The sequence below is a fragment of the Salvelinus alpinus genome, chromosome 4 (assembly GCF_045679555.1).
Source record: "Salvelinus alpinus chromosome 4, SLU_Salpinus.1, whole genome shotgun sequence".
Taxonomy (NCBI): domain Eukaryota; kingdom Metazoa; phylum Chordata; class Actinopteri; order Salmoniformes; family Salmonidae; genus Salvelinus; species Salvelinus alpinus.
This window is the reverse complement of record NC_092089.1, coordinates 78,496,010-78,522,508: the sequence shown is the minus strand read 5'-3', so window position 1 is coordinate 78,522,508 and position 26,499 is coordinate 78,496,010. Positions and strand designations below refer to the sequence as shown.

General features: G+C 44.5%; 1 protein-coding gene across 1 annotated transcript; it reads right to left on the bottom strand.

The window, feature by feature from the left end:
* Positions 1-573: 573 nt before the first annotated feature.
* LOC139574492 (apelin-like) lies at positions 574-25,175 on the bottom strand. Its single transcript, XM_071399136.1, has 3 exons — positions 24,973-25,175; positions 11,074-11,249; positions 574-729 (listed from the first exon to the last, which is right to left on the bottom strand). Exons 1-2 carry the CDS (start codon positions 25,037-25,039, stop codon positions 11,080-11,082), a joined length of 237 nt encoding a protein of 78 aa, XP_071255237.1. The 5' UTR covers positions 25,040-25,175; the 3' UTR covers positions 574-729; positions 11,074-11,079.
* Between the last annotated feature and the right edge of the window lie 1,324 nt (positions 25,176-26,499).

The following is a 26,499-nucleotide window of genomic DNA, read 5'->3' as shown; positions in this document are numbered from 1 at the left end:
GGCCTTTCTCTAGTTTCTATAAGGAAAACCTCAGATTGAGTTTTGCTGCAGATACTGTAGGTGACAATATCTTGGGTGAATTTCCTAACCTGGCTTCAATGGATCTGCCTAACTCGAAACATATAGAAGTCAACTTTTGGAACTCTACCACTGCCTTTCCTCACTATCATCACCTGTTCATTAGTAAAGCCAGAAGTAGCTGCACAGTAATGGAACTAACGACTGTGGTCACCTTGGATCTGAGAGGATGGGAATACCACACCATGGAGAAGTGACTGAGGCTTTAAGTCTAAGACTGGAACCATGCTCCCCGTCAACCACCACACGTCATGCAAAGTGTGCGACACAGAGGAGACCAGCTACTGTATGACAGGGCTCTAGAAAGCAAATGATCAAAAACACTTGGGGGTGGGGTGGGGTGGGGGTGGGCGGGAGGCAGAGATAGGGAGCAAGGGAGTGAGTGAGAGAGATGGAGAAATAGAATCTGATAGCTTGGGCTCAGTACCCCCCCACCCCCCCTTTCCCTGCCCCCAATTCTTCTTAGAGTTGAGGGTGATAGACGTGTCCTGATAGTTTTGTGGACAGAAAAGAGTTGCTTGAAGAACCAGCAGGTGCTATAGGACATCACTCTTCAGGCTGGGCAAGCGTAGGCCCCTTCGTTGCAAGGCCCCACAAGGCAAAGGAAGAGCATAGAAATCAGAACATGGGGGTGGGCGGTCGAAGCAGTGCCTGCAAAACAAAAACAGAGATGACAAAAGTGCCATAAGTCCAGTGCAGTTTTCATGAACATTTATGTGAGTCATGTACAGTTGAAGTCAGAAGTTTACATACACCTTAGCCAAATACATTTAAACTCCGTTTTTCACATTTCCTGCGTCTAATCCTAGTAAAAATTCCCTGTCTTACGTCAGTTAGGATCACCACTGTATTTTAAGAATGTGAAATGTCAGAATAATAGTAGAGCAATTTATTTATTTCAGCTTTTATTTCTTTCATCACATTCCCAGTGGGTCAGAAGTTTACATACACTCAATTAGTGTTTGGTAGCATTGCCTTTAAATTGTTTAACTTGGGTCAAACGTTTCTTGTAGCCTTCCACAAGCTTCCCACAATAAGTTGGGTGAATTTTGGCCCATTCCTCCTGACAGAGCTGGTGTAACTGAGTCAGGTTTGTAGGCCTCCTTGCACACACACGCTTTTTCAGTTCTGCCCAGAAATTTTCTATAGGATTGAGGTCAGGGCTTTGTGATGGCCACTCCAATACCTTGACTTTGTTGCCCTGAAGCCATTTTGCCACAACTTTGGAAGTATGCTTGGGGTCATTGTCCATTTGGAAGACCCATTTGCGACCAAGCTTTAACTTCCTGACTGATGTCTTGAGATGTTTCTTCAATATATCCACATAATTTCCCTCCCTCATGATGCCATCTATTTGTGAAGTGCACCAGTCCCTCCTGCAGCAATGCACCCCTACAACATGATGCTGCCACCCCTGTGCTTCACGGTTGGGATGGTGTTCTTCGGCTTGCAAGCCTCCCCCTTTTGCCTCCAAACATAACGATGGTCATTATGGTCAAAAGGTTCTATTTTTGTTTCATCAGACCAGAGGACATTTCTCCAAAAAGTACGATCTTTGTCCCCATGTGCAGTTGCAAACCGTAGTCTGGATTTTTATGGCGTCCTTGCTGAACGGCCTTTCAGGTTATGTCGATATAGGACTCATTTTACCATGGATATAGATACTTTTGTACCTGTTTCCTCCAGCATCTTCACAAGGTCCGTTGCTGTTGTTCTGGGATTGATTTGCACTTTTCGCTTCAAAGTACATTAATCTCCAGGAGACAGAACCCATCTCCTTCCTGAGCGGTATGATGGCTGCGTGGTCCCATGGTGTTTATACTTGTGTACTATTGTTTTTACAGATGAACGTGATACCTTCAGGCATTTGGAAATTGCTCCCAAGGATGAACCAGACTTGTGGAGGTGTACAATTTATCTTCTGAGGTCTTGGCTGATTTCTTTTGATTTTCCCATGATGTCAAGCAAAGAGGCACTGAGTTTGAGGGTAGGCCTTGAAATACATGCACAGGTACTCCTCCAATTGACTCAAATTATGTCAATTAGCCTATCAGAAGCTTCTAAAGCCATGACATAATTTTCTGGATTTTTCCAAGCTGCTTAAAGGCACAGTCAACTTAGTGTATGTAAACTTCTGACCCACTGGAATTGTGATACAGTGAATTATAAGTGAAATAATCTGTCTGTAAACAATTGTTGGAAAATTACTTGCGTGCCTTTCTCAAAGTAGATGTTCTAACCGACTTGCCAAAACTATAATTTGTTAACAAGAAATTTGTGGAGTGGTTAGAAAACGAGATTTAACGACTCCAAACTAAGTGTATGTAAACTCCCATCTTCAACTGTAGCCATTTTATTTCCCCATTACAATAGGAAGCTATCTGGTATGCAGGCTTGGTTGCTGTACTTTTCAGAAAATAATTTGTTCTCAAGTTAAATAATGCAGTGTTTGACTGGAAAGTAATGTTGAATCAAATCGCCCACAAACATATAACCAGCTGATTCAATTTCAGGGATCGTAGTTTCATTTTCTGAAGAGGGGAAGGAGGGAAAAACAAATGACCTAAACCATTGTGGAAAAGAACACTACCTGTGTTTCTTGTACTATGCTAACTGCATTGGGTCAGTTCCTGTCAATCAGACAATCTCTTGTCTTTCCCTGGACTTTTATCTTTTTTGTTGTATGATAATTCAGAGAGATTTTCATGGCTAGTGCTCTCAGCGAGCTTTGTTGCATAACTTCAGGGTTCATTGATTGATAAGAGCATGCTCTTGTTTCTAGAAGGCATATTTCTGTGGTTGTGTAATGCCAGTATACTGATGCGTATCTGCTCATCCTTTGTGTCCCTGTTTGTGTTGGTACTCTGTTTGTTTTCTCTACGGTATGATTTCAGCATGGTAGCATAGGCGGAAATTCCAGGGGGGACGGGGGGGACACGACCCCCCCATCTTGGGAAAAATATGATTTGTCCCCCCCAATATATCACTGTAAACATAACTATGTAATTTCAATAATATTAATAATACGCAATGAAAGCACTTGTGCTGATTATAGACACTTAATAGCGCGTTTTTAAGTTTCAAAAGATTGCGACCCCCCCCGCCCTTTGCCTCACAATGGTTTGATCCACTGCCAGTTCTTTAGCTGGCAAGGTAATAGAGGGTTCGTATCTACTGTCCGAAAGGGACATGTACGTAACTGACGTGAGGTTAATCCAGTCAATCCATAGCAGGTCCATAGCAATGTTATTTATTTATTTTTATGTTGGCAGGGTTCACACACTAGCTGAATTTGCAGAGCTAGCGCGCAAACTAAAGCAAACATTAACTATCAAGCTAGCTAGTACCTATTCCATTTATGTGGAGTCGTCAAAGATGGAATCTTTGCTATCGTCAGTTTATTCCAAGATCAGCATGCAGCTGTAGTGCTTCGACGTCCCTGTGATAAGGTTAGCGATAAACTGAAGTCCAAACTGAACAGAACAGAACTACACTCTCTTCTACCATTGTCTTAAATATATATAATGGTCTCGTTGCAAAAGATAAATTGTCGCTAGTGAACTTTTTTTATTTTATTTTATTTCACCTTTATTTAACCAGGTAGCAAAGATTATAGCAAACACACAGAAACGGAATTGGTGCTCGCTAGCTTTACAAATTCAGCTATTGTTGGAAGCCAGCCAATATGAAACAAACTATTAAAATTACAAAAGGTTGCAGCATGTGTTGTGTAAATGTGTGTGTGTGCAGCTAGGCCAGCCAGCCAGGTAGAAAAATGGCAGAAAAAAGTAAGAAGACGGACATCAGAGTATTTGTCAGTACACCAAAACGCATAGTAAGAACTCTAGTATCCTAATATCTCAAAGACTAGTTGATAAAATGTTCATAAGAAAGAAGTGAAATGTTTCACAATGATGTCATTAGGCAGAGCAGGCAACAGATGGCACACAGACAGCAGAGCTGGGGACAGATATGCAGGGACAGATTGGCAGACAGGAAGTCTCAGGTAAGTTTGTTGAGTCTTTGTTTGGCAACATTATGAAAGGTTCTCAATTTTTTTTACTTGTAAAATAGGGACATAATTGGAAAATGCCATGGATACCCCCACTCTCAACTTAAACTGGTGACTAAACTAAGATTTGTTTACGGCAATGGTATTGCTGTTGTGATTAATTGTGTAGTTTTGGGTACCGGTAGTTAGGAGTACGGCAAACACCTTATTTATTTTCTAGGAGACAGACTGTGAGTCAGTTAGGGTGGTGAAAGGGAAAGAGCCAGGGAGAGAGACTTCAGAGGACAGTGTCACAGCCACGGCAGGACCAAGTGTCACCCTTGTTGCCAGCAGCACCAGTATAGGGGACAGTGGCACAGCATTGTCCAGTTACCACAGTGATGGCACAAAACCATATCAGCCACACCCACAATTTATAGAACCGCAAACTCTTGCCAACAGTGTGTTGACGTTTCAAGAGAGATGGTTTCGCGATTTCCCCTGGCTACATTATAATCCATCAATAAAAGGAGTGTTGTGTTTTCACTGTAGCCAAGGGTTTTCAAGCCAGCCATCTTTTGGCCAAAGAGCAGATGCTGCCGTCATTAGTGCAGGATTTAGGAACTGGAGAAAAGCCATTGAAAAATTCACAGCACATCAAAACTGCCAAACCCACCGCCACTTTGTAATTGTAACAGCACACCAGCTAAATCCAATCAGTGTCCAGTAATCCAGCGCGTGGGGTAAACAGCAGGAGGACGCAAGGCATTGCTTGATGAAAATTGTTAGTTCGGTGCGGCATGTAGTAAGACAGGGACAAGCCTTTAGAGGCCACACGGATGACAGTGGGAATTTATACCAGATTTTGAAACTTAGGGCAGAAGAGGATGATCCCATTTTACTGAAGTGGTTAACAGAGCGTACCACAATGTACACAGGCCCCAAAGCACAGAATGAAATTCTGAACATCATGGCCAATAGTCATTCGAGGCATTGCAGCTGAGATTAGGTCTCTTCCGATTGTACAATTTTCATTAATTGTTGATGGTACTCAAGATGTCTCTGGTGCTGAACAGGAGAATGTCTGTCTGCGTTATGTTGACCATGACCATGTCCCTCACAAGGAGTTTATTGGGCTATACAGGGTGTCGGAGACAACAGGCGAGGGCATTGCGAAAGTGGCAACTGATGTGTTGTTGAGGAAACCCGCAAACATATGCTCGGTTCTTTTGTTCAGTAGTGTGTATAGCAGTGGTTCTCAACCTTTTTGGGGTACTGGAACCCCTGTATATTTTGAGGCAAGGCAGGCAAGGTTTTGAGCGGTCCTCAGGGACCTCCACTCTATATTATATGTAAACTTACTGGAAACCTTGTGGTACTGACTACATTCATTACACTTTTTTATTTCACGGACCCCTTGCAATTAGTCCATGGACCCCTGTTTGAGAACCCCTGGTGTAATTGATATTTGTTATTTTGTTTAGTAGTTTTCAGTACACTTACAAATGATTTATTTAATGTTATTTTATTTAAAATTGCATACTTTGTGCGACATACTTGTCCATAGCTGCTGTTTGAAGAGTTGAGACACTGACTGAAGGATATTTTGTTTGATTTATTTGGGTTTTTCATTGAAGTAGTTATTTTGCTTTTAGAACTGTACTTATTTTAAGCTTTTTGTTCTTGCAAAGATATTGTAGTAGACTCAGGCCAGGTGCACATATTTAATGACTATATAAATGTATCAGAAAAAGTCAAATTAGAAGGTCAATTCAATACGGAGACCAACTTTGTGATGGTTCTCAATGGAGATTATTTTAGATGTGATCACACCATGTTCATTGTATTTATGAAAACTACACCCATACAGTGTACAGTACCATTGTCACCTACTGACCTTTCTTGATATTGCTGGTTGTAAGTACGAATACCTGCATACATACTGGACTGGTAAGGAGCACTGCTATAACTATTATTAGTAGTAGAATTATAATGATTTAAACATTTGAACAAGTTGGGAAAACCCTTCAGTTAACTACTGTACCTATCAATTATCCAGTTGTAGGAATTATGGTTCATCAATATACATTTAACATATAACAACGTATGCTATGTGTTACAGCACTACTTTTGGTGTCCCCCTCAGGAATTGCTCTTGAGAAAATTTAATGTAATTGTCCCCTCCAAGGTTGATATCAGATTTTCGCCCCTGCATGGTAGACCCTTCAGGTAACATCTTCTGAATGTATCAGAGAGTCATTGTCAGGGGTGAAAAGTCTCTATATTGTTTTAATAGAGAGCTATCTCACATGGATGCTCCCTAAAACATGCATTTGATGCAATACTGTCATTCTAAAGGTTATTAATCCTGTAGCAGCTCTTCAGCTCGGAGACTCAACAGGATCTCAAATGGATGACCCTGTCTCTTCTAATATATCCACACATCTGGATTGTGTAACCACAAGTTAGTTCACCTCTCTTGCCTGAGGTGTCAGAATATAATGGATGAGCTGCCTTTTGACACGGAAATGGAGGAAGGTGAAGGTTGTGGTTCTAGTAGAGTGATGATATTGATGAGTGAAGCACCTTCTCTACTCATAACGTTCATAAATTAGGGCCATTTATTACTTGGATCCATAATCTGGCATATTGAGGAATCACATTTTTCTCCAACTCGTGCCTCTGTTGAACTCGGTCAAGCTTAGATCTTTCCTCTGGTGTGAAACAATATGCTTCCTAGAAGAATTGCTTCCACAATCAGAAGAAGCAGAGGGGGAAAAAGGCGAAGACATGAACAAAGACAGAGTGGTCTCAATGTGACCTGCCGGCTGCATCCCTGCTGTTAATCAGGCCTCGTGAAGAGTTCATTCCCCCAGTCAGACTGCACTCGGCTGGGAATGGATGCACTGGGGAGTATACGGTTCTTCTCAAATACTGGAGATTAGTGGTACAGGCCAAAGACTCAAATGTAGAACCTCAATCATATGTAGAATTTTTTGTTAAATGGAGCCCTTACTAAGAGAATGTTTCAAATATTCTCCGGTTCAGTTGATGAAATGAGGTTCATCATTCTAAAGGGCTTTGATGGCTACATCATGGGCTCTATGGAGTACAGTAGACAATCCCATCCTCCTACAGGCTCTTCTAACTTTCTACAACCATGGCAGACTAATGGCTTGATTGGCATGCTGCTCAGGTTGAGCTAACTGGCATGCCTTACTATGGGGATGTAGAACTTTGGAGGGAAAAATCTCTGAATGAGGTGAACTTAATAAGGCGAGAGGAACCGGAGAGGGATGAGAACAAAAGGAGAAATCTTCCTCTATTTGTGATTGAAGTGCCATTTGTGGTGAAAGCATTGTGAGTCAGTGAACCGTCCCTCTTTTATAGAGCTCCACCAACTTCCTGAAGCTTCCCTCATTGTGAGGCCGCCATTCTGGCACTGAAAACAAGCCATTGACCACTCAACGCCCAGAGAGAATGCTCACATTTTATTGGCCGTGCAGAGCATTGAACCTTCAAGGTCCTGTGTTGTCCCAGGAGCACAGTGTGCTCTAGCTCTGGCCTGACTCTTTGTTTGCACCTTTGTGCCTCTGCATCTGAAGTTCCCTTGGAGAGGAGTGGAGAAGAGAGGAGAGTCAAAAGAATTCTCACTCCTAAAAATGCTACAAAAAAACAGTAACAATCCATAATTCGCTATAGATTGTAAAACCCATGTGGGGACTAAAGCAAGTGGAGCTTCTCACCTTCTTGGGCTTTCATCCACTTCGCGTTTAAACTGATTAAGCATGCCTTTAAGGGAATGACATGTTTGTCTCTTCCCAAGCAGCCTCTAGTACTGGGGGTAATTTATGGCAGGCTGGTGTTGTATGGTTGGCACCTCCTGCAGTGGTGTTTTACTCTGCCAAGCTCCCCCTGTCTCTCATGGGGTCTGGGAGAGATGTGATTGGGTCCTGGTCTCCTTACTACATGGCAGTTCATGCACATGCAAGACCCTCATGGTAGAACCTACCTTTTCCAGTAGGTCAACACTAAAGCTTTAGAATTAAAGCTCTGATTACGTATATTGAACAAGGGGACTGAATGTCTGCTCAGATGCTAGCTGTGTTGTGTCTTGAGTGCTATTTCTTCCGTAAATCCTGCTTGGAGTTAATTGAATGACACAAGGTCTGTTTTTGTAATGGGGTTGAAAATTGTGTGCAGCCAGTGCCGGTAGAAGGTGAAATCAATATTTTCACATGTGGGATGAAAGACGTTTCACACAAAGCCTTGTTTCTCTTGACAGAAAGTCAAATATTCTTTAATGTGAAAGATAAACTACTGTGGTGCTGCCAATACAGATACACAGCTGTGGTGCTGCTATGAAACTCAACTCCACTAAGTATCATCTTTGGTAAATGGTTTTAATTGACTTGATCAGATTGATGGAAATGTTTTTTAATATATATAAGTTATACACTACTGTTCAAAAGTTTGGGGTCACTTAGAAATGTCCTTGTTTTTGAAAGAAAATTTAAAAAAATGTCCATTAAAAAACCATCAAATTGAACAGAAATACAGTATAGACCTTGTTAATGTTGTAAATGACTATTAACAATGTCTACACTGTATTTCTGATAAATTTGATGTTATTTTAATGGACATAAAAATGAGCTTTTCTTTCAAAAACAAGGACATTTCTAAGTGACCCCGAACTTTTGAATGGTAGTGTATATATACAGTGGGGCAAAAAAGTATTTAGTCAGCCACCAATTGTGCAAGTTCTCCCACTTAAAAAGATGAGAGGCCTGTAATTTTCATCATAGGTACACTTCAACTATGACAGACAAAATGAGGGAAAAAAATCCAGAAAATCACATTGTAGGATTTTTAATGAATTTATTTGCAAATTATGGTGGAAAATAAGTATTTGGTCACCTACAAACAAGCAAGATTTCTGGCTCTCACAGACCTGTAACTCCTTCTTTAAGAGGCTCCTCTGTCCTCCACTCGTTACCTGTATTAATGGCACCTGTTTGAACTTGTTATCAGTATAAAAGACACCTGTCCACAACCTCAAACAGTCACACTCCAAACTCCACTATGGCCAAGACCAAAGAGCTGTCAAAGGACACCAGAAACAAAATTGTAGACCTGCATCAGGCTGGGAAGACTGAATCTGCAATAGGTAAGCAGCTTGGTTTGAGGAAATCAACTGTGTGAGCAATTATTAGGAAATGGAAGACATACAAGACCACTGATAATCTCCCTCGATCTGGGGCTCCACGCAAGATCTCACCCCGTGGGGTCAAAATGATCACAAGAACGGTGAGCAAAAATCCCAGAACCACACGGGGGGACCTAGTGAATGACCTGCAGAGAGCTGGGACCAAAGTAACAAAGCCTACCATCAGTAACACACTACGCCGCCAGGGACTCAAATCCTGCAGTGCCAGACGTGTCCCCCTGCTTAAGCCAGTACATGTCCAGGCCCGTCTGAAGTTTGCTAGAGAGCATTTGGATGATCCAGAAGAAGATTGGGAGAATGTCATATGGTCAGATGAAACCAAAATAGAACTTTTTGGTAAAAACTCAACTCGTCGTGTTTGGAGGACAAAGAATGCTGAGTTGCATCCAAAGAACACCATACCTACTGTGAAGCATGGGGGTGGAAACATCATGCTTTGGGGCTGTTTTTCTGCAAAGGGACCAGGACGACTGATCCGTGTAAAGGAAAGAATGAATGGGGCCATGTATCGTGAGATTTTGAGTGAAAACCTCCTTCCATCAGCAAGGGCATTGAAGATGAAACGTGGCTGGGTCTTTCAGCATGACAATGATCCCAAACACACTGCCCGGGCAACGAAGGAGTGGCTTCGTAAGAAGCATTTCAAGGTCCTGGAGTGGCCTAGCCAGTCTCCAGATCTCAACCCCATAGAAAATATTTGGAGGGAGTTGAAAGTCCGTGTTGCCCAGCAACAGCCCCAAAACATCACTGCCCTAGAGGAGATCTGCATGGAGGAATGGGCCAAAATAGCAGCAACAGTGTGTGAAAACCTTGTGAAGACTTACAGAAAACGTTTGACCTCTGTCATTGTCAACAAAGGGTATATAACAAAGTATTGAGATAAACTTTTGTTATTGACCAAATACTTATTTTCCACCATAATTTGCAAATAAATTCATAAAAAATCCTACAATGTGATTTTCTGGATTTTTTCCCCTCATTTTGTCTGTCATAGTTGAAGTGTACCTATGATGAAAATTACAGGCCTCTCTCATCTTTTTAAGTGGGAGAACCTGCACAATTGGTGGCTGACTAAATACTTTTTTGCCCCACTGTATATATATATATATAAGCTACATATGGACAGTACCAAAATAAATGATCTAATGACTTTGTCTCTTTGCAGAAAAATCTGCAGAGCTGGGAAGATTGTATCCCCCATATATAACCTTCTATTGGTTGCCATCATTTTGTATAATAATTTAAATTGAACAATTCTAAGTTTTGAATCCTGGGTCGTTTTGATGGAAATGTTTATTCCTCTTCAGTTGACTCACGCAGATGACGTTTCTGAGTATAATCGACCACCTTCAAAAAACTAATATATTAGGTTTCACTGTGTAAACAACACTTCTGCAGTAAGATGAAGACGTTAAACCAGTAGGCTAAAGTCCAATAATCTCGCAAGGACTTGCTGTTGGTCTGTGCCAACAATAACGTCCCTGTGTTGTGGTTGACATGAGAGGGGAGGATGTGATAGCCATTAACAGATGTACTTTCCTTCCTGTTACAGTTTGACTTTTCCACACGCTGTCTAAACATGCTCAGTGATACGGCCAAGAGAGGGAACGTTCTTGAAGACCGGATCTCACACTTGACCTCAGTTTTTATCATTAGCCCTGATTACCAGATAAAGGGTAAAATATTCTCTTGAAATGGAATGAACTTTGGCATCAGGGGCCAAAGTTGATTCAGTGATAGCCTCTGCATGAGATGTATGGTGCGGTATGGGACTCACTTTGCTCTAGAACGGCATGGGGCCCTTGTGGGAGAGACGAGGTCGTGGGCGTCTCCTCTTCCAGCCGGCTGGTCTGTGGCTCTGGCTGCCCCTGCCGGGGTTCTGCTGGACCAGCCTTCTCACGCCGCCCACCTGTTCTAGTGCTGTGCCATGCTCTGTGGAGTCCATGATGGGACCTGTAGAATGACAAGAAACTATTGTTAGCACCCCAAAATGGCCACCGCTACACACCTGTACTGTAGTCTATCAATGAGCTTAACTCCTTCTATCCTCAGCTATAGTATCTAATTTTGATTGGGAACTGGGATCTCAGACATGTGTACAAAAGACACAAACATGGATAAGAGCTATAACGGATGAGGCCACCGAAGATATGCAAAGATAATGTGTGTGTGGGCCTCTCTTAGCCCACCCATACATTGAAGTTCATCAAGTCAATGTGGTGGAACCAAAACACAGCAGATGTAACTCGACCTCGGTGAGAAACTCAAACCCTCGTCTCTCATGTCCCTAGCATCTCATTTCCCTAACATCTCATGTCTCTTGTGTCTCATATCCCTAGTGTGTCATGTCGCTAGTGTCTCATGTTTCATGTCCCTAGCATCTCATTTCCCTAACATCTCATGTCTCATATCCCTAGTGTGTCATGTCCCTAGTGTCTCATGTCCCCAGTGTCTCATATTTCATGTCCCTAGCATCTCATTTCTCTAACATCTCATGTCTCTTGTGTCTCATGTCCCTAGTGTGTCATGTCCCTAGTGTCTCATGTCGCTAGTGTCTCATGTTTCATGTCCCTAGCATCTCATTTCCCTAACATCTCATGTCTCTTGTGTCTCATGTCCCTAGTGTGTCATGTCCCTAGTGTCTCATGTCCCTCTCTCACCAGGTTTGGTGGAGGTGCATCCCACGGCACCCTGTGTTTGACCCAAGATTAGAGACGGGCTGAATACTAGCATGCTTCCCACTGGATGTGTGAGTGTGTGAGTGTGTGAGTGTGTGAGTGTGTGAGTGTGTGAGTGTGTGAGTGTGTGAGTGTGTGAGTGAGTGTGAGTGTGTGTGTGTGTGTGTGTGTGTGTGTGTGTGTGTGTGTGTGTGTGTGTGTGTGTGTGTGTGTGTGTGTGTGTGTGTGTGTGTCATAGAGTGATTCCAGATGTTTCCAGTCATCTCTCAATAAGTGTGGTTTGATCCTTTAAGCCCCTCTACTCCAAATGATTTGATCCACTTCAGTGTCTCCATAACCTCTCCAACCTTTTTGCAAACGCAGACGTTCTCGAGGGAGTACAGACTTCCGAGGGTTTTTTGTCAAGTATCTTGGTACTGTTATATGATATTTAATGGGGGTGATCTTTCACACCACACATTCATTGCTTTAGTCCATGAAATTTCAGTATGTCTACTTAGCTTATTTTGACTTTTTATGTGATCTGTCAAAAAGATTGAATGTCTCACAGTGGAAAATTCTAGTAAATAAGACATGGATGAAATCAACTAAGAAGGATCAACTAATCTACAATTTGCAAATTAATTGACAACCTCTTAAAAATGCTTAGTCATCCATCAATCACTACCCTTATTTCCGACCCAGTGAAAAAAATGTAGATTTTAAATGTAGGCTACACTTTGTCTACCAGAATTGGTCACACATTTCCGTTCTCAAATTAATTTCAGTCTGAAAACCAGATGCATCTGCGTTCCTAAAAGAGACATATTTTGCTGAGAGACAAATAAATACCTTTCACTAAAAAATAAACAATTCCCATTGGACTTTTCCCTTCAAAACCCTGAGTGACATCCCTCACATGGGGTCATGACATTCCAGGCTTCTCCCATGGGGAATTCTCCTGGGAAGAACTTCTTTGGGTTTGATGTCTCCTGAACTAGATCTCCTTAGAACTATTTGTCTACAGCCTCCCATGGAGGTTGGAGAAGCTGTCAAAGTCTTGATGACGCTAGGCTCCAGTGACTCCTCTAATTGACTAGGTTTATGGAAAGTGTCGGGAGACCATTCCTGCCTCCCTGATATTGCCCTGTTTCTACAAAAGTATGTGGACCCCCTTCAAATTAGTGGATTGGGCTATTTCAGCCACACCCATTGACAGGTGTATAAAATCCAGCACACAGTCATGCAGTCTCCATAGGAAAACATTGACAGTAGAATGGCCTTACTGAAAAGATCAGTGACTTTCAATGTACCAGACGTCTCAAGTTCTATTCCCTGGGCTAATCTTCTTCTGGGCACATATTACGTATTTGCAGAGGAACAGTGGGCTAATTCATTTGCACTGGGAGAAAAGGCTCTGTTGCATATTGTAGCATCTAAAACCCATCTTCCCCCAGGCTCTCTAAACTATGTATTATCCTGTTGTTATTGTACCAGATAAGGGAAGTTTACACATTCTGTCAGCGTTCAGCTTATTGTTTTCTAATCTAGGGGGTTTCACATGTAAAAAAGTACAGAAGCTCCCTCCCTCAAGGAGCCTATAGTAGATTGGTCCCAGAACCCCCCCCCCCCCCCCTCACGTGAAGGCTGTGCTGTTAGAAAAGATACTTTGACACGTGTGCGCACGTATGTACACACACACACTGTAATTACACCTGGGCCGCCTGTGCTGAACACAACTCATCACTTGCTCTGGGCGGCTCAGTCTGTCATTAACCGGGTCTGTAATGAGACAATGTAGATGTTTCCTGCCACGGCGAGCTGTCAGACGCTGCTCAACGCTGGGCTCTGAGGGGAGCACATCTCCTGATAGATCTCAGCCCTACCGCCCGTCTGGTCATAGGAAAGAAATGTCTAATGAAATCCAGGGCCCAGTGATAAGACTGGCAGTTATGGATTAACTCTTCCCGCAAGGAGATATCAAGGTATCGAGCTGTGTCAGACATGATATAGCAACTTCCAGTTTTAGGAATGTATCTAATGTATCTACGGCAGCAGCCATCTAAATTGCATAAGACCTTGTAATTGAGGCCCAGCTCAGAGTAATCATTTGTTACTCCAAAATAAAAATAAACTATATCTTATTGGTGTGAAGCATCCCATTTCATCTTTACCCTGTGGGATTCCCATGTACAAGATAAGCGGGAAAGAGCCTCCCGGGTGGCGCAGTGGTCTAGAGCACTGCATCGCAGTGCTATGCTGCGCCACCAGAGTCTGGGTTCGCGCCCAGGCTCTGTCGCAGCCGGCCGCGACCGGGAGGTCCGTGGGGCGACGCACAATTGGCTTAGCGTCGTCCGGGTTAGGGAGGGTTTGGCCGGTAGGGATATCCTTGTCTCATCGCGCTCCAGCGACTCCTGTGGCGGGCCGGGCGCAGTGCGCGCTAACCGAGGGGGCGGGTGCACGGTGTTTCCTCCGACACATTGGTGCGGCTGGCTTCCGGGTTGGAGGCGCGCTGTGTTAAGAAGCAGTGCGGCTAGGTTGGGTTGTGCTTCGGAGGACGCATGACTTTCGACCTTCGTCTCTCCCGAGCCCGTACGGGAGTTGTAGCGATGAGACAAGATAGTAATTACTAGCGATTGGATACCACGAAAAATTGGGGAGAAAAAAGGGGTTAAAAAATAAAAAAAATAAAAAATAAATAAAAAATAAAAATAAAAATAAAGATAAGCGGGAAAGGAAGCAATATGGCAGAGATAAGATAGTTCTCACGATACCACCCCTCTTTATCTCATCATCTGACCCCAGAGCCCAGGGGTTGCCCTCATCACAACCAAAGCCAGACGGTTCTTCCCCCTCCTGGTAATTCCTTAATTCAACTTTAATAAAGAGGGAATTTCTGGAATGACGGAAATAATGCAACTAAGGCTGCTGCCTCTCCAGACCCATCCGAGAGGGAAGTGGTGAGAGAAAGAGAGAGGGAGAGAGGGAGGAAGGCAGAGAGAAGCAGAGCTGTGTCACAAACTGGCCGGTTTCCAGGCTTAATGATGAATCGCCAGTCGGCTGCTATCTAATTCCCTTTCCTTCGCTTCACCACCCTCCTCAGGTACCATCCATTATGTTGCCTTTTTCACAGGCTTGGCGCTCTCTGTCATCCCAGACCCGGCCGATACACAGCGTTTATGACAGCCCTTCCCTGTCAATGCCCCTGCAGCCCCATCACCTGGGCAGAGTTGTCTCCCAGCACTTATCTGTCTTTCAGAGAGGGGAGAAGTAGGGAGAAATGGATGCCTGCTGATCCGGTGCCAAGTTTATCGATCGATCGCCTCATGGGTCAATTGTATATCACATTGAGATGTGGCTCGTCAGTGGGGGCAAGCACACAGGGAACGGAAAATGAGGCACTATTTCTTTAGTAGAGAAAATCTGGTTTATGTAGAATGCCGAGAGGGACCACATGACAAATCTCTGGCCTTGTACATTTACCAGTGGCTCCAGCCTTAACTCAGTTGCCAAGAAATATGAAATTAGATGTCCTTCCAGGTCAACTACCAACAGGTGAGAAGGTTATTTATGGATAAAGAATCAACAAGGCTCCTCAAACGTGACTCTCTGAAACTGAATCCTTTGAAATTGAATCCTTGCTGTGTTTAATTGTCTTTGTGTAACAGTGAATTAATACACCGTTTCAACGAATCTTATGTTTGTTTACTGGAATGGTCTTGGCTCATTGCTCAGCTACACTGATTATGAATCAATTGTTCACCGTCTCATCGATTCACTTTCACGGTTCGCAGAGCAGTTGGAAAACATTGCCTCTCCCTCGTTTTTTTCTCTTTCCTCATCTGTCCCTCCATCCCTCCTTCCTCCTACTCCTCCACACTCTACATCTTGCTCTTCGTTCTCCCCTTCCGTGAAGCAGAGGCTGATGCAGCCTGAGAGGCCCTTGATGTGTAAACAAGCAGCTGCCACAGACTGGAAACGAGAGCATCGGACCGGAACTGGGCTTTGCTCTGCAGTAACCATGGCAAAGAGCAGAGTGAAGGAAATGAGAAAAGACAACAGGAGAGGAGAGTGGAGGAAAGAGGAGAGAAAGAAAAGAAGGGACCCAGCAGCCTTGCCTGGTGAAACACTGGCTCCAGTGCCTAGCCGCATGATGCCACCTCTTCCATGCGGCATCATCAGGCTCATAATTGATACTGGCAACGGCTAAGTGCCTCATGTCACGGGTGACGCGATGTAATAATGAGCCCCATATATTCAGCCAGAGATTAATGTTCTGTTCAAAACCTACTGAGCCAGAGGCCCATGTTCAGTGCAGCTTACAGTTACAGCATGTCCCTTTTCCATGGAAGAAATAACCCCTGCAGAACAGCTATATATGTCATGGTATTCCAAAAAGAGACATAATAGCAGTTTATTATGTGTATGTAATATCATCGACACCATCTGCAGCATTTTATACACAGCATTGTACAGCATATACATTGTCTGTAGCTGTAATATACAGAGAATTGAGACTGTTTGTTTTGTGACTATTGACATGAATAAGCCTGGGTAATCCTTATGGGTAATGCTGCTCTGAAGTGTTTGTGTGAGAGTAAGAATAAATACCCTAGTGATTGTAGTCATGGTTATTAGTGTGACGTGAGAGGAGCGAGCCCAGACTGTCTCCAGCCAGCGATTCCCAGTCTGTTTAGTACCCCCACAGACATGATAGCCTACAGACCCAGACACACCCCGGACACTGTGCCCAGGGATGCACCCACCAGGAGCACATAAGGGGATCAAGAATGTTAAAAAAATAATAATAAAAAAAAAACTTTATTTGCCACATGCGCCAAATACAAGTGTAGACTTTACCGTGAAAGGCTAACTTACAAGCCCTTAACCAACAGTGAGACGTATTAATCATGCCAGTACATACAAGACAACCCGTTCTCCTAGTTAAGCTTGCATAGGATAAGCAAAGCATCTGCTGATGCTGCTATAGTATGGTGGTGGATTTGCTTGCTGACTGCTAGCCCAGGTTTGGCCTTTACCTCTACAGCTACCTCAGATATGGAAATCCAGTGGAGGAAGCAGACACCCCTGCCCTGTTCAGCATTCAGAATGGACTGCCTCCATTCTGAAATATTCAGCCTTTTGAAGTCAGAGTCTATCAGTGTGCTGCTTATCGCATGCCTACCAGTAACTCTGGGCTTTGGCAGAAACTGGTACCAATCTCTAACGGACTTTCAGACCCACGTTACCATGGCAGCCACTGTGAAAGGCACCCAGGGAGCAAAAAGAATGACATTGTCAGTTGGAATGGATCAGCTTTCCCAGTTTACACATTTCAGCACACGAGTCCTGAATCAATGATTTGCCTGACCAGGCTCTTTTTTTTACCCTTTCCCCTGGATGAGAGGGCTTGGGCCCTGTGTGTGTCTCGTTTGTTTTCATGGTGAGCAGAGTGTTCCAAGCGGTGTGTTCCACTGATGCTTGACCCTGTTTGATATGCAACATCTTGTCTGGTATAATACTGGGCTTGTGGGGTTGAAATGAAGGCCGGCTTTGTCCCAGGCCACTCCCTAGAGGAAACTAAAGTGCATGAAACGTTGCGCCCGCTGCATATCCCCAGCGCTAACTTAACCACCTTTTAAAGCTCCGCTAACTGTCACCCACTTAAGTTGAGGGCTCAGAACAAATTTTAAACACATTTGTCCCTTTGAGCCCCCCTCACCCCTTATGTTGGCTGTGAAGTTGCAGCCCTTTGAGAGAACTACACATGCTTCCAAATTAGCGAGCGTGTTTTGTGATGTGTGAGACGGGGCAGTCTGCTCTGGTAGCTATGATGAGAGCTCTGCTTGTCGGTCGGTAGGTAGACTAATCGGTGGGGAGGTGAGGTGAGCGCTTCCATCTGTATAGCCTTAATCTCCAGAGACAGCATGGCAAGGACAGAGGGATCCTCCAACCGACCGTTTCCATGGGCACGCTAATCAGATGTGAAGCGTCAGCACTAGCCCCTCCCCTCTCGTGTTATCGCTGCTCCCCTGCTGTGACCCCACGTGCCCTCTCACATCTTTGGGGAGGTGTTTGTGTGTGTGTGATGCCCAAGGTTCACTGCAGCTCTGCTACTTTAGGGATCTGTGCCTCTCCCATAGGGTGGGCTTTAAAGGAAAATAGCATCAACATTGCATCAGGTCAGGCTGTTTCTCAGCCAATGAGGGCATTTTGACGTCAGACATGATTAGGTAAACAGCAAATGTACACATAGGTGAACAGCCAGTCAGCTACTGTTACCTGACTGGCAGACATCCTATAGAAACAGGATTTATGTCACCTGCATTTATAACAACATTAATATCAACTTTTGAACCATACTTTTCTGAAAGGGTTTTATACACAAACTGGGGTATAGATAGCCATCCCTTGGGTCACATTGTGTAATATAAAACTTAAATCTACAAACTTCTTCCGGTGTTTTGTTGACAAATGTACTGTATATGCTAACCTGTGCGTGTAAGTCCTGAAGTATCCATGAGATGTTCCGCCACTACTTGAGTAAACTGCTTGCCTGATGGGGATATATGTTTATGAATCCCACTTTGTTTTCCCCTTTCACAAACATCTGTTCATGGTCAGGGGTCAGCAAGGAAAGGAGGGAACCTGTCTCTCTCCTAATCAGTAAATGAGATGGAGAGAGAAGCACTGTGGGAGGCCCAGCCGTGCCTGTGAACCAAAAATAGCCACTATAAACATCAAATTGAGAGTTTCCCACTATCAGTCACAGACAGCAGAATCCAACACTAGATTTACCTACGTTTGAGTTCTCTCTCTTCTGCATGCCTGTAATAGTCTCTGAGGGTGGGAGAGAGGATGAGAGGTGCACCGCCACCACCTTGGCTTGTGGTTGCTTGTACGTGTGTCTTTGCGAGAATAGAGGTATAGGTAAGATATCCTGTGGCCTAGGGCCTGCGAGGTAAGACAGATCCCAGTGGGGGCGCCGGTAAGTGTTCCCAAACTCTGCAAAGCCCCCTCTGCATGATCCATCGCCCCAACGCATGATCCACTAGTCCAGAGTTCACATGAAATCGCCCATTCCTCCTTATACTGTCTATAGCAATACCTAACAAGTGCCAGCTGTGTCTTGCTTTGGACCAGGTTAATGGACCGTGTCCATGATGCTGCCTGACTGTACTGTATATAGGTTCAGCATAAATAGGGTCACAAAGTCGCTTTTGATCAAATCTTTATTCCCCTCTCTCTGTTTCATCGTATTCTAAAGTCCAGCTGCTCCTCAGCATATATTTCCAAGAGGTGAATTATGAATACCTGTCATGAAGGAACGAGATGAAACAATACATTGTTTGGCTACAGGGAATGATGGGAAATTATAACTGTGACCACCACTGTTCAAGAGTAATACATTATATATACAAAAGTATGTGGACACCCTTCAAATGAGTGAATTCGGGTATTTCAGCCACACCCGTTGCTGACAGGTGTATAAAATCGAGCACACAGCCTCACACAAGCTTGAGATCACCATGCGCAATGCCAAGCGTCAGTTGGAGTGGTGTAAAGCTCAGAAACACGCTTCACCATCTGGCAGTCTGACGGACGAATGTGGGTTTTTTGAGGATGCCAAGAGAACACTACCTACCCGAATGCATAGTGCCAATTGTAAAGTTTGGTGGAGGAGGAATAATGGTCCGAGGCTGTTTTTCATGGTTCGGGCTAGGCCCCTTAGTTCCAGTGAAGGGAAATCTTAACACTACAGCATACAATGACATTCTAGACGATTTTGTGCTTCCAGATTTGTGGCAACAGTTTGTGGAAGGCCCTTTCCTGTTTCAGCATGACAATGCCCCCGTGAACAAAGCGAGGTCCATACAGAAATGGTTTGTTGAGATCGGTGTGGAAGAACTTGACTGGCATCCACAGAGCCCTGACCTCAACCCTATCAAACACCTTTGGGATGAATTGGAACGGCGACTGCGAGCCAGGCCTAGTCGCCCAAAATCAGTGCCCAACCTCACTAATGCTCTTGTGGCTGAATGGAAGCAAGTCCATGCAGCAATGTTCCAACATCTAGTGGAAAGCCTTCACAGGGGAGTGTAGGCTGTTATAGCAGCAAAGGGGGGACCAACTCCATATTAATGTCCATGATTTTGGAATGAGATATTCGACGACTAGGTGTCCACATACTTTTGGTCATGTCGTGTATTTTGCTATTCCATGTTTTGTGTAAATTGACCGTGAAAGTAATATAAGCTCCATTCATTCCAATGACCCCAGAATATTTAGTCAGTGGTTTTTGGTGTGCTGTTAATAAAAATGTCCACTCCGATCGGATCACGATTGACAACCACTATAAATGTAACACTAATGTTTGAACAGGGAGCCATAAATCACATGAATATTGGGCCCCTGGTGGAACTAGTGCGGATTTTGAAAATATCTGTCTTTGATTAAGCTATGGGGTGAAAGAATGAGAGTACCCTGGGCCTGGGGATAGGGATTGGTGGTCCTCAGAAGAGGCCTGCCTAGCATGGTGGCTAACCTCAGCCATCCGCCCTCAGGGCAGCATTCTCATTACTCTCATATAAGGGAGACATGGACCAAGGCCAGACTCAGGAACAGCTAGGGCCAAGTAATGGAGTCAGGTTCCGACAGAGGAAAGACTCCTTTCTTTACCACCTTGAATTCCCTTCATTCGTTCACCTGGAAAAATTTGGGAAGGCAAGCGAGACCACCAGTTGTGAAGTTTTAGAGGCAGTGACCATGCGTGGCGCTCCCCTCGCCACAGACAGCGATCCTTGTGCTCCACGATAGCCACTCTCTCTCTAGCTTTCCTCTTTTTTTCTCTTTTCCCTCCCTCCATCTGTCTCCTTATACATAGGCCTACACTTCCGACCGAAAGTCTTAGTGAGTTGATTTATTTATTCAAAGGATTTCTGAATTACATTACAGCCAAACCCCCAGGGAGCGTTAGCCCTGAAGGTTAGTCTTCTATCCCTACCAAATGACTTATGAGTTCCCCCCCAAATCTCTTCCCCTCCCCTATGAAGTAATTGTGGATGGTTTATATGAAGTCCACTGTGAGTGGGAGTTTTACTGATGTATGAAGTGGTTATCCCAACAAGCCTGAATAAAGTCCTCTCCTTGAAGTCCCAAGACCAGACTGGTTTTTCAATAAAGTAAATCACGTCTGATGTTCGCAGGCAATTAATTTTACAAGAGACCTACGACTTGATTTCGGTTTCTCCATGTTTGTCATTCATTTACATGGCAGGCGACTGGCGAGTGCAACAAGCAGTTAATAGTTAGTAGAGGCTGCTGATAAATCATTTGCTCTTCCTGATTTGGGGGTTAAGGTATGAAACTAGGCCTGTGTCCAGTCAGGATTGTCACTATCCTACTGTAGCCAATGGTCAAACATGGCTATGGGTAGACATGCTGCTATCTATTGAGGCCCTCTGGTTGTGAAGAGACCGAGCCGTGAGTGTCTCAGTGTCCTGTCTGTCGGACTAGCTGTCCTCTCTTGAAGCTGCTGCTGCATCCTATTGGTTTGGCTCTGACTCCTTGCCAGCGTTGCGTAGAGAGGAAATCCAGGTTATTCACAAAATAGATCTGAACCGCTGACCTTGTGTATGTGTGTGTGTGTGTGTGTGTCTCTGCATGTGTATCTATTTGTGAGAGAGAACGAGAGAAACCCAGCTGCCGCTCGCTCAACTAAGCTAGCCCCCGTGCCACAAAGACCCACTGAATGATTCCCCACAATCCCCTAATAACCTCTCCACTGCACCCTCTTCGACGTAACCAGTTGCCCACCATTATTATGTTATTGCAGGACATCTGGAAAAGTTAGTTTTTGTTCTCTCTACGGCCCCTATGATCACTGCGGCAACAGCGGACAGAAACACCCTCTTTAAATTACCAGAGCCGGTGTGAAGGAGCTGGGAGTTTGATTTAAGGCTTCCTGGGTACCGTTAGCTTAGGTCACTTTGATGTTGTTTCACCAAATATCCTGGCTTATCCTCGCCGCCTCCTTTTTTCCTCCTGTCTTTTTGTTGTTAAAAATGAAAATGTTGTGGTTGTAGGTGCCTCAATGAGGGCCTGTATTTATTTTCTCTGGCTTCTCTGGGGCACTTCCTGACCCAGAATGCACCACTGGCACAGCTGAGTAGGGACTTTGCTTGTGCCATATCCCCAGAACCGACAATAAATCAACGTTTAATACGGAATAATAGCATTGCTGACAGCTGGTGTGAAATTTCCCCCTACTGTACGCCAGAAGATTTCTCCCATAGATAATGCCAGGGAGTGGAGTCCCCCTATTATGCCCCCCCTCAAAAAAACACCAACCACCTCACCTATTCAAATGTGTCTGGGTGTCAACTGGGAGCCAACCAGGCAGCTGACATCACACACCTCAGGAGCTTTGTGTGTGTGTGTGTGTGTGTGTGTGTGTGTGTGTGTGTGTGTGTGTGTGTGTGTGTGTGTGTGTGTGTGTGTGTGTGTGTGTGTGTGTGTGTGTGTGTGTGTGTGTGTGTGTGTGTGTGTGTGTGTGTGTGTGTGTGTGTGTGTGTGTGTGTGTGTGTGTGTGAGTGCGCGCGCGTGTGTGTCAGCGTCTGTTGTTTTCCTCCTGTGCGTCTCTCTGTGTTAAGGGATTTGGGCAGAGGTATTTCCGTGCCTGTGAAAGATGGGGCTTTGCTATCTGGGCTGACAGGCCTTAGAGGCCAGACCGTTTCCACAATAAGGATTGCTTACATAGGAGCCCTTAAGAGTTAGATGGGGCAGGAAGACGAGCGATCGCCTTCAAAATGAACTATCAATACCACATGGCTGAGGCTTTGACTGCTCTCTCTTGCTCTCTAGGTAGAGTGTATCTTTTAAAGATGGGTAAATGAGGTATGCTGTTCAGGTATGGGGATGTAACACCAGGATGGCCACCGTGTTGTTACTGAATCTACTGTGACACTGAAAGACTGCCGAAGGAGAGTGTTCGATTGAGACTCTGTCGCCTGTTGCACCATGACTTCTGACTGACTGACACACACACACACACACACACACACACACACACACACACACACACACACACACACACACACACACACACACACACACACACACACACACACACACACACACACACACACACACACACACACACACACACACACACACACACACACACACACACACACACACACAGGTCCCCACCCTTTCTCTGCTTGACCAAGCCAGTGATTCAGCCTCCATAAAACCTTTTTAGCCAGACACACACGCACGCATACACACACGCCTGAAAACAGATGGCCCGGAAAACTCCCGGTGAACTGGAAAAGCGTTTGTCTCAAGATGAAAGGCTTCACACCCACTGCCTACACACAGAGTCTACTCCCGACACCTTCCCGCTACAACACAGCGCATAAAGCGGAGGCTGGTGCTGCACAGGGACAGACACAGACTTCAGCTAGAGCTAGCAGCATCCATCCCCACACCCACTAACACTGCAATATAGTAGCCTCCCTCTCTCTCCCTCTCTGTCAATGGAGTCAATACTACAGTACCAGCCAGGGAAACAGGTGATAGAGCAGATACAGGTACATGTCCTGGAAGAAGTCATTGAATAACTAGAATAAGCATCTGCACATACAGCCTCTTTTCCTCTGTCATCTGAGCACAGGGAAAGGGATGCGTAACACAGTGGTGTGGAACATGGTCAGGCACACACAGGGGCGTGGAGAATGACACTGACTGCGATACAGGATAATTGCTTCCCATTTACTCGGGTGGCCGAGACAAAAATAGCATGTCACACCTTACGCTTGGAAGCATGGGAGTCATGAGCCCTCACTGTTGCCCACTGCAGTTTGATACACCGTGTTTGACCTGTACACTTCAGATACATACACAGTTATGCACATAATACAGCTAGATATACACAGACTCACATGTGCACGTGAGCACACCTGACACACACACACACATGTACACACACATGCCAGTGGTTAATAGATAGGTGTGAATCCTCAGAGAGGTAGCTAGAAATATTGACACAAGACCCACTGTTGTGTTTTCACACTCCACTGTTACCTGCACCATCAGCAGGCTGGCCAATGGTCAACTAACTGACCCCCCCACCCCACCCCACGGCACATCGCTAAAGACTCCCGAGACCCCCTACTGAGTAAATACCTCTAGATACTATTCTCCTGCTTCATTGTTGCTTGTTGTAATTTGTAAGCACAGATATTCTAATTTCACACTGGAGTTCCACACAATGGCTCCAGAGCTGCGGCAGCACTTTACGGAAATGTACTGTGACAAAGCAGCACAAATTGAGTTCCTTAAGAGACCATCCATCCATGCATCTGGGATTATGTGCCGCTCCTGTAGACAACCTAAATACAATCACCATCAACACCATACCAAATGAATCAGAGCGCTGGATTGCCATGAGAACAGGCATGCTGTTGCTGTAATGTAGTTATAATGATACAGTGATACATTTAGTCAGTTGGAATTGGAATTGTTAAACCAGTTATACCTCTATCAGCTATGGGTAGTTTCCTCCACCACACTACCTTGCAGTACATGTGCCATGCCTAGGTCCATTTAACAACAGTCACATAATACTACAGCCTCAACAACACAGCCACAGCACTCAGCATAGACAGCAATGACCAGCAATAAAAGACCCTAAATATTTCATATCAGGCAAAATCTCTGCTATCCCTCAAACTGAATCAAGTGAAAGCATATGACCATTAGCTAATAGCACCTTATAAACTTCAATGCAAAATACAGCCCCAGCTACGACAACAAGGAAACCACTGCACTGCAGTACTTTACACAGTCAGGTTCTGAATTGATATTCCTCCCCTTTTAGAGGCACACAAGACTAAGCACACTAGATAACTGATCAACTACAGCTGCCTTGGCCGAGCCTAAGAGCTGATATAGAGAGAGAAAATAGAAAGCTTAGGGAGGCTATAGGCAGACGCCCGAGCGAGCCCTGTACTCACCAGCACTGGCAGAACACAGCAGAGACACCAAGAGCACAATCACCAGCGTCAGGATCTTCACATTCATTTCTGCACTCCCCTCTGGCTCTCCGGTAGTCGCTAGCTGATATACTGTAGTGGTGTGTGTGTGTGTGTGTGTGGATGGAAGGGAGGGAGGGAGAGAGAGAGAGAGAGGGGGAGGGAGACAGAGAGAGAGGGAGAGCGGCTGAGCGAGCAAGGGTGAGAGAGAGGGGGAGAGAAAGAGACTGTTTGCTCCTCTGTGAGTGTGAGTGAGTGTGTGCCTGGCTGACTGCCTGGCTGACTGCCTGGTGTGTGTGTGTTTCTGTATGCGTGTGTCTAAATGCGTATTTGTATATCAGTGTGTGACAGCGCCACTACAAGACTGAAGGCAAGTCTTTATCTGAGTTCTCCCACGGAGGTGTGCAGCGTTTTTTCCTTCTCAGAGAATACGGCAGCCGGTGCCAAGTTCAGTAGAGCTGTGGCTGTGCTGGGAATCAGCGTGCAGCAGGTCTGTCTGTCTGGTTGTCTGTCTGTGTGTACAAGTCCTCTGTTTGCCCTGGATAACAGGAGCCCAGTCGGTCATGTGGTTTATGTATGATTGACTCTGTGGGTCATGGAAAAGGGGGCCTCCCTACCCCCAATGTTACCCCCCAAACACACATTGACCCTCCCCCTAAAGAGAGAGAGGGAAGGAAAGGCAGGCAGGGTTTGGGAAGGAGGAGCAGTGGGGGGTGTCCAGGTTTATCATAATATCCAAACACATGCTCTTTTTGAAAAAGTAGCATTTGGATTGTAAATATAATAATCTAAATACCAATTTACACGAGAAGGCAGAAAGAGGGGAAGGTAGGAGCTTAGAGGAAAGAAGAAAAAAGGTTCATGTTTTCCTCCTTTTGTGTCTGTATGGAAGTAGCTCCCTTCTATTATCCTCTGTTTAAAACTCCAGTCCTTAGGGACTAAGCCATGGTGGCAAATGTTTTGCAGTATTTCAAGTCAGTGTCCGTGACATTGGGTGTACCCGGAGGTTTTGTTTTGTTTCCGACATGTTATTGTTGGTGAACAAAGCAACCATAAAACGACCCTCCCTGTACGGCTCCGAAATAAATTCAAATGTTTTTTATTTGTTTTAATAGATGGTAAACAGGAAATGTTGCATTTCTTGTGCTGAATTGTGAGAACTATCCATGCGACCACTACAACTATAACAACTAGTCTTATCGGCTTTGTCCCTTAGGTCTAGTTTTTCACATCACGTATAATTCAACATGTTTCGCTATCGCCGTTGGAGTAATATGGCTGGTTGATTTCCAAAAGGGAATTTATATGTTTTCTGGTAAAAACCGAAAGATTTCCTGGATATATTTGTTCAAATCAGAAGCATCTACAAAATCTCACCCTTACCCCATCACATTGATTTTGCACATGTTTTCTTAGGTCCACCTTTTTAAGCAGAGTACATAAAAGCTGCAGTCAAAATTTTATTGAACAATGATGTTATGTTATTGCACAAGAATCTACCAAACTACA